This window comes from Trichosurus vulpecula, chromosome 2 (assembly GCF_011100635.1).
Source record: "Trichosurus vulpecula isolate mTriVul1 chromosome 2, mTriVul1.pri, whole genome shotgun sequence".
NCBI classification, from domain to species: Eukaryota; Metazoa; Chordata; class Mammalia; order Diprotodontia; family Phalangeridae; genus Trichosurus; species Trichosurus vulpecula.
Genome location: NC_050574.1, coordinates 327,967,183 through 327,982,420, shown reverse-complemented (window position 1 = coordinate 327,982,420; position 15,238 = coordinate 327,967,183). Strand labels below are relative to the sequence as shown.

At 36.2% G+C, this 15,238-nt stretch overlaps 1 protein-coding gene across 2 annotated transcripts in view; it reads left to right on the top strand.

Moving 5' to 3' along the window:
* PAK2 (p21 (RAC1) activated kinase 2) overlaps window positions 1-13,549 on the top strand; it is a 96,577-nt gene extending 83,028 nt beyond the window's left edge. For both annotated transcript variants that reach the window (XM_036743471.1, XM_036743472.1), the window contains exons 11-15: window positions 87-204; window positions 4,234-4,333; window positions 5,189-5,385; window positions 6,382-6,519; window positions 9,466-13,549. In XM_036743471.1, coding sequence (XP_036599366.1) covers window positions 87-204; window positions 4,234-4,333; window positions 5,189-5,385; window positions 6,382-6,519; window positions 9,466-9,552 — 640 coding nt within the window. In that variant the 3' untranslated portion in view covers window positions 9,553-13,549. The remainder of the gene's footprint in view (window positions 1-86; window positions 205-4,233; window positions 4,334-5,188; window positions 5,386-6,381; window positions 6,520-9,465) is intronic.
* Window positions 13,550-15,238: the final 1,689 nt, after the last annotated feature.

Genomic DNA, 15,238 nt, shown 5'->3' with positions numbered 1-15,238 from the left:
CTAAGATCAACTGCAACCAAAGTATTTGAGTGAAGGTTGCTATGAATCTAATAGAAAAGAATGTTTATTGTTTCTTCTGCTTTTAGTTATCTTGTAGGGGATGAATTATTTGTGGTAATGGAATACCTTGCTGGAGGGTCTCTTACTGATGTTGTAACAGAAACCTGCATGGATGAAGCACAGATTGCTGCTGTGTGCAGAGAGGTGGGTCTTGTGTTTTCCTGTTGATAAAATGGGTAGGTGGGGGTTCAGGAAGGAAAGTCTGCACATGTGTTTTAATAATGTCACTGATTACATTCCTAGGAAATTGCATTAGAAAAGTTTTCTTAGTGAAAATCCTTCAAAAGTTATCTCCATTTGGGTTTACTTTACATGTGGGTTCTCACCTACCTTTTGAGTAATCCGAGAACTCATACGTTTCAGTGTCTTGGGATAAAGTCTGGACCTCTAGAGAGCTCAGGTTACAAGCCAGTAAAACCCACTGTGTAGCTACAATTCTCTGCTTTTTTTTGCTGTATTAACCATACAAAGTAGATTTTAAACAGATCTTTTGGTGTTAGCTTCCTAATCCCAACCCCCTGCCCTTTTTCTTACCTTAAGATGTGGTAAAGTTCGTTCTTTGATCCCATCCTTTCCGTATAGGCTTAGTGTAGATGAGCAGTTACTAAACGTTCTGGTGTCAGGACTTCTTTGTACTCCTAAAAATGTTTGGGACCTCATATAAAGCCTTAATTTAATGTGGTTTATTTCTGTCAGTATTTACCACATTAAAAATTTAGACATCCCTAGTATTATTTTGAAAATAATTTTAACCCCAAAGACCCCCTAAAAGGGTCTTGGGGACTCCCAGGCTCTCTAGACTACGTTCTGAGAACCATCGGTATAGATTAAAGAGAACATCTGCTGGTTGTCAGTGACACTCATTATAGTCATGCCATCCCGATGCTCCAGGAAGCATTCACACTAAAGGCCAGGATTTTGAAGGCTAATTTGTGTTGTCAGTGATAACTGCTTTGCAGCTAAAATTGTGAACAGAAAATTTCACTGTCAGAGCAAAGGAACTAGGTACTACAAACTATTTGACCATCTGTAAGAATGAACACATGATCTTATATTTCCTCACTTTTTATTTGTTTGTTTTGAATGTGAAAAATATTCATCCTTTTACCATTTGAATTTTGGGTTGTCCATTTGTGGGACAAACTGAGAAATGGAAGGGAAAACGATTCACACTGAGCAAATGTGAATGATTGTGCCATCTCCAAAAGCAAGGGCTTTCTAATTTTTGCAAGTTGACAAAATCTTCAGGAATATTCTTTATCCATTTGTACTTAGAAATTTTGATTTTATTTAATCTTAAGTTTTTCCTCTCAGGGTGAGAGATGAAAAAGAAATGGTTTTGGAAGCTTATAGGGTTATAGATTTAGAACTGGAAAGGATCTCAGGGTTCATCTAATCCAGGACCCTCTTTTACTGATGAGGAAATTATGATGCAGAGGGTCACATAGCTGGTAGGCAGGGAACCCAGGGACTTTGACTGTAAAGTTTTTTATTATTCCAGCTATGTCACACATCCTGTCTATACATACCATTTTTCTTTTAAGCCAAAGTAGAGGGTATGCATGTAACTTCTTCTGTTAGAACTATTAATCCTTCAAATTTATTCTATTCTGAAAACTTCCAAATGCTAGTGTGCTATCACTCATGTGTTCTGTGATTGGATTAGAGGATATAAGAATAAAAGTCTTGACATTGATTGTTCTTGCTACTTTGCTAAATAGGATAAAACAGCAGGAAGATAACAAATTTGAGCAGTTCAACTGAATTTTCCAGTTGGGTGACAGATAGTTTTGGTGATCATACACAACTCCATATGGTTGAGATAAGAAAAAAAAAATAGCTTCCTTGGTAGATGGTTTAGAATTTGAGGTTTCTTTTTGCATTAGAAAGTGTTCAGGCAGCAAATTATAAAATTTCAGAATACTTTTTTGTTTAGGGAAGAAGAAAAAGAAGTTATCTGACTGTGTCAAACAGAAACAGCAAAAATTTAAACAAAGAGGAGGCTAAATTTGTTTTCTGTTTAATGTTCCTGTCCTCCTCTACACACCCCCTATGTTGTTTAAGTTTAATGCATTCACTTTTAAAAAGCAATTTTTTTCTAGTCATGTGTTTGTGTCTTGTTCCATTAATAAATTCATTAAGCCAGAGGTAGTCTTATCTGAAATTATCTTTCTTAGCACCTGGAATAGTGCTGTATGTATAGTAGGCACTTAAATATTAAATGAATGAATGTGCTTTTCTTTTTATTATCATTATTCTCTTTGTAACACTATGCCTATAGTTTTAAATACCTGCATGATATTAAATAACTTGGTTGGATATCTTCCACAGAAAAGAAAAAAGAAAACTTAGCCTTTGTCAGATGGGTAGATAGTCACATAGAATCAGGGCACTCAGATTCTTATATTTGTCTAGATACTCTGATGTGCAGTTGGTGAACTTATAAATTCAAATGAACTGACCACAAATTCATTCTTTTTTAAAAAAAAATTTTTTACTATTGCATTTTGTTTTTTTACAAGACAATGGTTTTCTGATTTACTTTCCCCTCCCAAATGGAATTCTTCCTCATAACAAATTAAAATAGTTCAGCACAATCAGCTAACAGAGCTAGCACATTTGACTTTCAGGAGGGAGGCATATTTCATCATCTGGCCTCTAGAACCAAAATTAATCAGGAAACAGGCACAGAGAGAAGTGGTGTCTTATCTACTATAAAATTTCTAAAGTAGGATTTGAACCCAAGTCTTTCTAACTCTTAAATCCAGTTTACTGTCCACCACGCTGTGCTGCCTCTGATTGCATTTAATCTCAGTTGGTGTGCCTTTTAGTGTTGCCTTCATTTATTTTATTGTAGTTATTGTGTATACTGTTTTCTTACTTCTGCTTTCTTTATTATTAGTCACTTTATATATTTCCTTGTTTCCAGGAATTCTTCATCATTTCTTACAGTGCAATATATACTTAATATACTTCAGTTTGTTCAGCTGTTCATTCCCTAGTCAAGGGGACCCTAATTTGTTTCCAGTTTTGTTTTTGTTTTTTTTTTTTGCTACATGGAGTGATTTTTTTTTACTGATGAGGCAATGATAGAATTTTAGGAATAAAATGATCCTTAGAAATATTTGGTTCAACTTTGTTTTATGCATTTGGAAACTGCATAAATTTGAACAGATTTCCCTAGGGTTACAGACTAGTCAGTAGGTGAGTTTCGTATCCCAATTGTAGAGTTGGAAGGGACCCCAGAGATCATCTAGTCACCAATCTGTATGTGAGGATCCCTGTGGGCTGTATATTGACTTACTTTTTAAATGTAATATTATGTATATTGTATTTTTATTTATTTTGCCAAGTATTTCCCAATTACATTTAATGTCTTGTGGGCTGCATGGGGTTTGATCCCTGTCTTCTAGTGTGATCATCCCCTGTGTTCTGAAGATGAGGAACCTTTGGCTCAGAGGGGTCAAGGGACTTACCTGACAGGTAAAGTGAGTGGCAAAGAGCTAGAATTTGAACCCGAGTCCTGAGCTACAGATCTTGGCTGGCTGGATCTGCAGTCTTTTGTAGGTCAAAGCATCACAGAAGATACTAAAAATTAGAAGGGTCTTTGAGTTACTACATAACTTGGCATTTAAAGTGTCTTGTGCAGTCATGATCTGCATTAAGAAGCAGGGATGAGTGCATGGTCCAAGGCATTTGTGGTGCAGGGGTTTCTGGATTTGTAGTCACATCTTGGCTTTTAAACTTATTACCTTTGTGACCCTGAACACATCACTTTTGCTTCTCAGCCTCATTTTCTTCATCTGCAAAATGGGAGTGAGATGGATTAGGTAAAGACCCTGAGCCCCTTCCATCTCCAGGTCTGTTTGCCTGGAATGCTAAACTGATATTGCTTCACTTTGTTTCTCAATGTATTTCAGAAGGGTCAGTGGTTAGTTTTTGTTTTTCTTTTAAATTTGTTGTGTATTCTGCCTCTTTAAGTTTTAAAAAAATCAAATAATTATCATAGTGATCTTTCTGTCCTAGTGTGGTGTGTATGCTAGTGGATTCATCTTTTATTAATGTCACACTGTTGTGCCTTCTGAAGGACACTGCTACAGCTCAGTATGTTTGAGCAGCGATTGGTTGTGCCCAGCACCTGTTTTCTATGTGAATGTCTTTTCTCTTACACAGTGTTTACAAGCTCTGGAATTTCTACATGCCAATCAGGTGATTCACAGAGACATCAAAAGTGACAATGTGCTTTTGGGAATGGAAGGATCAGTTAAACTCAGTGAGTAAAAAATGGCATTCTTCTGTTGCGATTTCTGCTACTTTCAAAGAAGTCACCAGCACCACCACCAGTACTACTATTGATTATTTTTACTATCGTGTGTAGTATGTAGACACAAAAAATACACAAAGGCTGGTGTCTTTTATACAGAAGAATCTTTCTTAGATTCTCCAGAAAGGGACTTGAAATGTCAGTGATCGTTAATGTAGTAGGTATACCGTTTATAGCTTTCTGAAAGCTTTTTGAGTCTTGGGAGTCCAGCTCATGTTGGCTCATAATAGTTTATTGTTAAATTCGTATTTTGAGCACTTAGACCTTGGAAATTGGCAAATACCACAAATCTGGGCCTGACTTACTGTTTTCTTGATTGTCAAGACCTAAGAAAGTGATGGAGAAAATTTTAATTCAGATTAAACTTAAAAGTGTATCTTGTGTTTTCAGATAGCCAGTTGCTATCTCTGCCTGGGAGTTTCTGTAGCAATATGACATACATCTCCTGCTTCAGAATCATAGAATCGTAGATAAATTTTTTAATGTATTAAAAAAAACCATAGGACCATGGATTAGACTTAAAAATAATCTTAGAGGAGATCTAGTACAATCCTTTCATTACACAAAAGAGAAAACTGAGAGAGATTAACCAGAGATAAGAACCTTCACATCTCCAGCACAAACCTATTAGTCTTCTCCAATAAAACTGTGAATATTTTTTAACCCTTTAAAAAGCAATAGATTTAATAGGGTATAGAAAGTTATAAACAGTAGTTACTGTGCAAACTGTTGTATTTTCTAAGCTGCGCTAAAATCCTCCCCCAAGCTTGGATGGTAACTCTAAACTGTTGTTTTGTTATACAGCCGACTTTGGTTTCTGTGCTCAGATCACCCCAGAGCAGAGCAAAAGAAGTACCATGGTGGGGACCCCTTACTGGATGGCGCCAGAAGTGGTCACACGTAAAGCTTATGGGCCTAAAGTGGACATTTGGTCTCTGGGAATTATGGCGATTGAGATGGTGGAAGGAGAACCCCCGTACCTTAATGAAAATCCCCTGAGGGTAAGCAGGGTCGGGTTTTACTTCCTGACGCAGCAGTGATCCACCAGGCCTCTTTTATATGGAAAACCCGGAGGCAGTGGGACTGTAGCTGACTTACATAGCTCTCTAAGGTTTACCAGGCACTTTACACAGCTCTGTGAGGTAGGTGCTGTTACTACCTCCATTTTATAGATGAGACTTAAGTGATTGGGCCAGGGCATGCACGGCTAGAAAGTGTCTGAGGCAGGATTCAGATCCAAGGCTTCATTATTCTAAGTGCGGGGCTCTGTATACTACACACTACTGCCTCTCTAGTTTGAATCCAATCTTAGTATTTAGGTGATGTTTCAGTTTTTAAACTGTTTCAATTTTTAAGTGCCCTCTCATATTTGACACTAATTGCCATTCTAGGGGCAATGCTTTTCTTTTAAAGAAGATTTTAAAAATTATGAAGATTGCATTTATTATCTAGTAATTTAAAGAATAAAATTACCATATGCTTGTCAAAGTTAGAGCTCATTTGTTTATGAATTTCATTCATGCTTCGTAATTTTTTTAGTGTTAGTCCTTTATAGTAATTTGACCAATTTATAAACATCATATATTATTTAGATGGTGTCAACCGGAAAGTTCTGAGGTGATCATCATTGACTTTCTTAGGACTATCTATGTGGACACAGAATATTCAAGATGGAAGGAATCTTAGTGGTCATCTAGACCAATAAGATTATTTTCCCCAGGAGGAAGCTTAAGACTTTCAAAAGTCATGACCTGTCCTAGGGTTATTTTTCTAGTACATAATCTAAAACAGAGGTGATAGATGAGTGTAAAATATAAATATACCAAGTAACATTATTATCAAATGGGTAGAACCAATATAACCTTTCCTTTAAGATGTTTAGGGGTAATATCTGTGATGAATTGAGGGACCCATGAAGTAGAGGTGCTATACCATCTTCCTGAAGAAAAATTGACTTTTCAAAGCTAACAAGTCTGACATTGTTGTTTTGTTTTTAGGCCTTGTATTTAATAGCAACAAATGGGACTCCTGAACTACAGAACCCAGAGAAACTCTCCCCAATATTTCGAGATTTTTTAAATCGGTGTTTGGAGATGGATGTAGAAAAAAGGGGTTCAGCCAAAGAATTGTTACAGGTAAGTTCATTAATAGGGAGGGAATGTACCAGAAAGCCTTGACTTTTGGAATCAGAAATAAAATTGTAACCATTTCACAAGTTTGATTACGTCAAACAAATAAAATGTTATTGGTATTCAATATTAACGCTTCATCTACTGTAAAATTGAGTTTTTTACCTTGACCTTATCTCTGCTTATACTGACGTGTCTGTGGTTCATTGAAATGAAGGCCTTGTGGATGTTGGAAAAACAGAAAATTCTCATTTTTCTAATTATTTAAGCCATTTTAATGGGATTTCTGCAGAAGTCATACTTTTATGCCTCATTGTAGTTTACAGGTCACCCTTGAGTTCTTGAAGGTTAAGCCAAAACACAAGTTTTCTCCATTTCTAACAAGCTGATAAGTCTTTGTGTAAAATGCCAGAGATGGTGTGTCTGCTGGCTAAGGAACAATCTAGCTCAATACAGAGTGGCTTACCAGTGTTTTGGGCCAGAACAATCCATGAAGTGGAGACTGCTACAAAATGCCCCCACAAGGAATGCTCCTGCTTCTGTGGTGGAATTAATGGTAAAGGGAGAAGAGGTTGCTAAGAATTGTACTTTTTTTTTTACTGTTTCCATAACCATCAATTTTTACCTGTTGGCACTCTAAACATGAGGTCTTTTATATACATCCTTATTGATATCCTGGATATGACAGAAACCAGAAGATACAAAGAAATAACAAATCAGAATGATGTCTTACAGATCCTCCTCAGAGAGGACAATAAAGAAATGGACCCACGTTGGATTCATTATACTTTTAAAGGAAGCAAGGAACATCATTTCACGAATGCTTTTTAGGGTTCATGATGACTCAAGCAAATGTGCCACTGTAAATACAGTTGGATCTTACCACTTCCAGCGGATGATCTCATTAACTGCCTAGAGTGTCCAAAGAAGGTTTTTAGATTAAACCAAAAGAACAGCAGTCATGAAATGGAGTAAATCTCCTGTTTTTAAAGTGGTGATTTTTATCAGTAACAATAATCTACCACATTTGGGCTCTACCATCTCAGCATTCGATATATTGTTGAGAAGTGGAAGTGATGCTTAAGAAGATGAGACTGTGATCTTGCCAGATAACACTATGAAGGCTGGAGGGGAGACAGTTTTAAAGTTTCCTAGGAATTGATTTTCATGATGTCTCAAAGAAGAAATTCCAAAATGAAATAAACACTGGAAAAAGGACAGACTAAATGTCCTTCTGCAAAATGTCAGCAATAAAGTCATGCAACCTACTTTTTTTCTTCCATGTTTATTAAAAGGGAACAGGTAGGTTTATAGATGATTTTTCTGTGGCATACCTCTTCAGTTTATACAACTGATTGAAAGGTATAGGAAACAAGATTCTGTGTGTTTTGTTTTTTTATTTAAAAAAAAATGCAACTGAGTTAGACAAAATATGAAGGCTTTTCTTGTAAACGAGGACTCTCACACATTCAAGTTAGTCATAACTGTGCTTTTCAACAAACTATGGAATTTTGGCATCAGGACGAGGTATGTAGAACAAGGAAACATAGTTTTGCTTAAAGACATCACCATTTTCATGGAAGCTATCCTAAGCAAAGTCTAAACAAAAGAAGTATTCCTTATTGATGCTAACATTCTCCAAGTGTTCTCTTTATGGATTATATACTAATGGTGTCGAGCTCCAATACAGGGTCAAGCCTTCTCTGTGAAATTCACAATAGTGGGAACAGAGTTGGCCTAATCATCCAGATTGAAAAAACTGCAGGGAAACATCGAGTGCCCATGCTGTGACATTCAGAGAGACACGTGGCCCGTGGTATTTGCCAATGCAAATATATATGTGTGCATGTGTGTGTCTCGGGTAGGATAGACAATAAGACAGGCTCAGAATTGAGAAGGCTAGAACATGTTTGGGGAATGCTGTTTCAAAAGTCTGCTTTTTTAACGTCAGTGCTCTTACATGGCTGCAGATCATGAAATGCCACTGTCTTGGAAGAATCAAAATTACGAGTAACCCAAAGGATTCCCATATCCCTTCTTCCTCCCTAAAAGAAACAACACATGATACATGTAAAGTATGCTACCAACGATGGCTTGTATGCAAGAACAAAGATTTTAGATAGGCCTATTTATTGTGTGTGTATGTGTATAATATATGAATTGTAAATATAATTGTGTATATGTATGTGTATATATGTATATGGATTGAATGATCAGAACAAGCAATGGGGTCACTCGTGCTGTGAGTGGGCCCTTCAAACTCAAAATGCTAAGATCCTGTGGATGAAAGGGAATAGAGATTATAAGTATTTTGGGCTGCTAGGTGGTGTAGTGGATGGAGCACTGGGTTTGAGTTCAGGAAGACTCATCTTCATGAGTTTAAATCTGGTCTCAGACACTCGTTACCTGTGTAACCCTAGGCTAGTCACTTAACCCTGTTTGCCTCAGTTTCCTCATCCGTAAAATGAGCCGGAGAAGGAAATGGCAAATCACTTCAGTATCTTTGCCAAGAAAATCCCAGTGGGATCACAAAGAGTTGGACATGACTAAGCAAGAAGAGGAAGAAGTGTTTTTGTTTAGTCGCCTTTGAGATAGCCAAGAGGACCAGATTATTGGTACTGGGGCGGGTGAATCCCGTGTGAAGCATTTATGGGAAAACACAAATGAGAGGCAGACCTGGACGCAGCGGTTTGGAGGCAGCCTGTATTAGTACATTGATGAACATACAGCTCTGTCAAAGTGTCAAATATTGGTGAGGTCATGGCTAAATAGGCTTATTCAGTGAAAACAGAGCTTCTGGTTCAGCCTTATTCCTATGTGGTTGTATTAACTCCAATGTGTAAGTGATGTGTTCGGTTTTCTAGTTTAATTGTGTTAGAGGCAGTCTTTAGGGTTCAGTGAGAGATGTGGGTTGCAAATTTACCATTCTATTTTTTTTTTTTCTTCTGGCAGCATCCCTTCCTGAAACTGGCTAAACCTTTGTCTAGCTTGACACCGCTGATCATGGCAGCTAAAGAAGCAATGAAGAGTAATCGTTAATAGCCTTGCCATTTGTGGCTTCATCTTTCTTTTGTCGTTTTTTTAAAAAAGAAGTCTTTATAACATATAAAATTGTTACTCTTTTTAGGGGTTTGAAAAAAATTGTCAGCACACTGGGGTGGTTGGGGGGAACCAGTCCCCACTCCCTGGAGACATCTAAGACAAAATTAAGGAAAAGAATTGTTATGACTCTCAGAACAACCCCTTTTTAGGGTCCAAGAGAAATTGTGGACTGAATCACTGGCCTTTCACCTTTCTGCCAACAGCCCAGCAGTGCCATTTATCAAGCTTGGAATTTGCATTTTATTTTATTTTTGCTGACTTTGCTGTAACAGATCCCATTCATTATACCCTTTGGGGGTATTTTCAATACTTGAATGGCAGATTCAAGCTTTCAAAGAAAGGCATTTGTTTGATCTGCTAGTCTCCTCTCCTATTTTCCCCTATCCTTCCTTGTTCCTTCACCTGCTCCTTTCGGATTGCTTTGAGAAATTTTTTCTCATGCCTAAATTAAAGCAAGTGTGATAGATATTATGTACCTCCTTATATTAGAAAAAAAGGCTTCCTATGATTTAATTTTATGTAGAAGCCAGGACCAGCTACTTAAAGCACTGTTTTATAACATTTGAGTTGTTGCAAACCATTTTGAGGAAGGGAAGAGAAGGTGGATTTTTTTGGGGGTGGGGAGCTTGGGGAGATTAAAGTTAAAAGAGTCTTCTTTAGAAATATCATGGTGGTGATCTTTGGAGTGAAAGTTACAATTAGAGAGGAGGATCTTTTTAACTAAATCACTGAGGCAGAGAGGAAGAGAGGACCCCATTGACAACTGTGTCCCTGCAATTTTCATCTTCTTTTCTGTAACTTTGGATTTGTATTGGCTGCAGTTCAAAGTTATCTCCTACTATGAATTTGGTTTCAGAAACCAAATGTTTTGTTCTTACCCGAACTTGGATTCTATCGCTTTGGCTGGTGCATTCTTTTTTACTTTCTTTAACAAATAAGTTTGTGTATGTGTTGTCACTTTAAAAAAAAATTCGCAACGGCAAATTATGCGATAACTATTGGATTTTCAGGATTTGAATATTAAATACCTTTTTAAAATACATGTATTCCACTTAAAATACATGAATAATTTGATATATTGGGGAATATAATAAGATGAGTTACAGACTTGAAAATAAGTGAACTGAAATTTGGTATTCCCAGAAATAGTTAGAAAGAGTTGTATTAATGAAGAGCGTAGAGAAGCTTAAAGACATTTCACAGGGATGAATGAAGCTTGTTACAAACTGGGGAGATTCATCTTGAATTATGAAGAGGTCCCAAAACTTCACTGATAATTTACTGGCTAGGATGACATAAGTGAGTAATTCCACAAATACTGCTGCTAAAGGATCTTCTCATTTACTGAGATGCTATAGGTTTAAATTAGGAGGTAAGCAATGAATTCACTTTGAGTTCATGTGAAATTCTAAATTTCATGTACCAAGAAATTGGAAAAGGGAAGTAAATAAGTATGAAATATATTTTGATGTCTGTAAGGCATCCTTTCTGTTTAAAAGTTTGGACTCAATTTTTAAAAACATTTTGATGTTCAGAATCATCTCTCACCTATAATGTTCATTATTAATAGGAGGAGCCTTTTTTTAGAAGCTATGCTTCCTCATCTAAAGTGCCAGGAGCTTAAAAAAAATTTGTTTCTAGAAGTTATTTGCTTCTATTGAAACCCACATTTACTTAGCCATACACCAGCAATGCCAAATCATAAGTAAGAAAAATGAAGTGTTAGGGATACTTTCTGAAAAATGGGAAAATAAACAATTTTTTAAAATGTATTCCTTGTCGTCAAAGGAGGCTGGCCCATGCTTAATTTCTTCTTACGTTCATGTTAAGATAGGACCATCATAAATAGAAATGGCTACTAGAAAGGTTTTTGCCAAAATCATAAAACCTGTAACTAGAGCACTTAGTGGAATGGTCTCTGATTTCAGTCTGTCTTGATTTATATTTTTCTTGCTATTATTGGCCCTTCTGCAGTGGTTTGTTATTTCATCACTTTACAACAACAAAATGCCTTATTCCCTTTGAAAAACTCTAGTGCCTCTTGAGTTTCAACTTCTTAACATTCTTCTTTGTAAGCAGTCACTAGGTAGATTGCTATAAAAAAGACTACCAATGGAGTAGAAAAACCTAATGATCAAACGTCAATGATCATTCCTCAAGAAGGCAGTAACTCTGGGTATTGAGTTTATAATAGCTTCTATTTCTATACATGAGCCATAGAAAGCATGTTCACTGGATACAATGTCAGTGCCCCCATTTTTAAGCACGTGACTCAGTAAAGGGCTTTTTGGTTTATAGGAAGAGTTTGGAATTATATTTAATCTTTTTTTATTGATGGTGCCCTTTATGTCCATTGCCGGCAATGGACCGTGCATCATAAAAATCTGACTCCTGGGATATGGGACCTAAACCCCAGTCTGTTCTTTACGTAGTAAGATAAACTAATCTATCGTATGAATATACTTTGATTATTTCTGAAATTTGTAAATTTTAAACAAAATAGTTTAAGAGCAATAAGGAATTATGATTTAGTAATTTTTAACAATTAAAATGTCCTTCTGATCTTGTTGAAAGAACAAATTTAATTGAATCAAGATTCATTTTTTTAAGCAATTGCCTTTTAAAATAATTTTTTTTTCCACTTTGGGTTGAAATGTCTCATTCAAGTCCAGGAATTACCTTAATAGTTGAGCTCTGTTTATAGGGTATTATGTTGTAGTACTATACTTAGCACTACAATGAAAGCTGTGACTTCTGGTAGCCATTAGGTTGGTTACCTGTCCCCATTCTCTGGTGTCACAAACTTTAGGGATAGATAATCCCAGGAAGCCATGGAAGTACTGAGATTATTTTTCCCTTTTGGTAATTGGTGAGCAAATAGAGTCACTGGGATTATATGAACTTCTCTGATCTTCCAAATATCTCTGTTAAGCTGCTTAAACTTAAGCCAACCACCAATCCAAAATTAACCTGTGCCTTTTAAATATAGTTTTTTTAAAAAGTATCTTTGAGTGTTTCTTTTGGGGGACCCTTTAAATGAACTTTTGAGTTTAATTGTGTATGCTGTGTCCTAGCTAGATATAATCTTAGTGCATCTCAGACAGTAGTGGAGAGAAGTAGGAGTAGTAGGAAAATTGGGTACTTAAGGAGTTGATAACACTTTAGAAATCTCTCAAAATCCCCAGATATCCAGTGAGCATCTTTATATTTCAGTGCCCAATTTTTTGAGGTTATAGTTACAGACATCCAGATGAGTATTTGCTTTGGGTGTTTTGCAGTGCAATTTCATAGCTTTAATTTGAATTTTAACAATACAAAAACCAGATGTCCAAGGGAAAAGTTTTAAAATCCGTTGTCTTCCTGTCTCTGCCCTTTCCCCCTCCTCCAAGTTTAACAGTTTTTCAGAGTGTATATATTCACTCAAGCAACAAGTATTTATTGAGCACCTACTGGAAGCAAAGAGCTATGCTAGATCATGCTGGGCCTCCTGTCTTCAAGGATCTTTGCCATCTAGTTGGTTCACCACCCTAGCCTTTTCAAATAGAAGAGGCAGTAAGACATGTAATTAAGCCAGTTAACTGTTCTTAAATTTTAGTTCTGTAGTAAAAGGGTGCAATCAAACACAAATCTTGGGTAAAAATTTGTTGTCTTTTCTCTCTCCTTCCTTATTCTGGCAGATGGAAATGGAATTTAGGTGCAAGTAGCTATCTTATTTTTTATTGTCTTCAAATTTTATGTTGCCTTTTGTTTAATTTAATCCCTTATGTTATTTAATTGTTACTGCAACATTAACTACTGTATTTGATGTTCAATAACTTTGTTCTTTTCAGGGCTAGAAATAAAATTTTTTTTAAATGTTTGTTTATCCCCTCCCCGAATTTTTATCTTTTTGGATCAGAGTAGCTTTAAAGAATAAATGTTTAGATTTCTAATAGGTTGTGGGAGAGTGTGCTCAGTGTTTCTTAAAGTATGAATTCTTTTTTCACATGGCTGTGGCTTGAATTTTGTCTATAACATTCCAATTTTCTTAGGTTTCTGGAAACATGAGTAAAAAGCATAGGCTTCACTTGTTCAGAATGGAGTTAATAAGAAATTCTTAACTTTTTTTCTGACTGTGAAGTCTAGGAAAACAACTATGGATTCTATCCATATTCTCAGCTCAGGGAGGATGAGTAGACTTGGTTGAATCTTGGAAGTTTAAAAAAACAGGAGGACAAGGAACTTACTGTGATTTATATACCACTTTTTTTCTTTTTGAACTAAATCTGCAATGTCAATCAGTACCGTTTTTGCAATTTATCATCTTAAAGAGTTGCTTGGGGCACCTCAAGATTAAGTGATTTTTCCCAGTCACACAGTCTAGTGTCAGAAGCAAGTTTTGAACCCAAAGCTTTGTGACTTTGATGCCAGGTCTCCATCCACTACTACACTGCTTCTCTCATGTGCTATGTGAATGAATGAATCTTTAAAATTAAAATATTTTAAAGCAATATTTCATTGAGGATTTAATTGGAGTAGAAGTTGTAGAGACTTTAACATAGTACAATAACTTCTGCTAACATTTAACTCATCCATGATTTCTTTGAGATGGTCTATATATAGATACCTTACCAATGAAGGAAAATACGTACCCATGACAAATCAGGCATTCATCTATGCAGGTGATTGTGATCCCTCGAGTTGATTTTATGTACTTGGTCATCAGGGTTAGAGTACAAAGGAAATTTAAGATGGAATTTATTCGAGTACTTTTTAAAAAAACATTAGTTACCCACCTGGGTCTTAATTACTTAATCTGTAAAATGAAGAGGTTGGATATAATGAATTATTAGGTTCCTTCTTAGTTAAAAAAAAGAAGGCTATTCTGAATCCTAATCCATCAGTTTATTTGCTCTGTTTGTTAAGGAATGACTTAACAGATATCTAATTTAGATACAGCAGTTGCTGAGCAGGGCAGTTGGGTGGTGCAGTGGTTAGAGTAAGGAAGACTCCTCATTGAGTTCAGATGTGACCCTGGGCAAGTCACTTAACCCTGTCTGCCCCAGTTTCCTCTGTGAAATGAGCTGGAGAAGGAAATGGCGAACTGCTCTACTATCTTTGCTAAGAAAACCCCAAATGGGGACATGAAGAATTGGACACGACTGAACGACGAGATTGCTGAGGAAGTTGATTCTGGACTCTTCAATTGAACTCAGAAAGCATAAAATTCTTCTTTGGGGTATTTAAATTATCATTTTGTAAAAAAAGGTTTTAAAGTAAAATTTCAAAGATCATTGTGATTTATTCAAAGTCTGCTGCAGACTCCGTAGCATTTTTATTCTGTTCATTCTCTTACACAGCTACTACGATGGATTTAGACCTTTCAGAAGTGTTTAGCATCATTATGTCATGAAGAATCAAGTTTGAGCATTGGGAATGCATATTCTAATAAGATAGGTAGATATTTGTAGTCTGCTTTGTGAGAGCAGATTGAATGCTGACCTGCATGTGCCCTTCAGAACTTCACATATTTTGCAATTGATGTATACTCTGTGCTGGGCATATTGTCTCCTTTTGGAGGGCTTTTGTTAACATTATAACCAGTTTCTTGTTTGTTTTTTCCCCAAAGAGCACAATTTCTCCT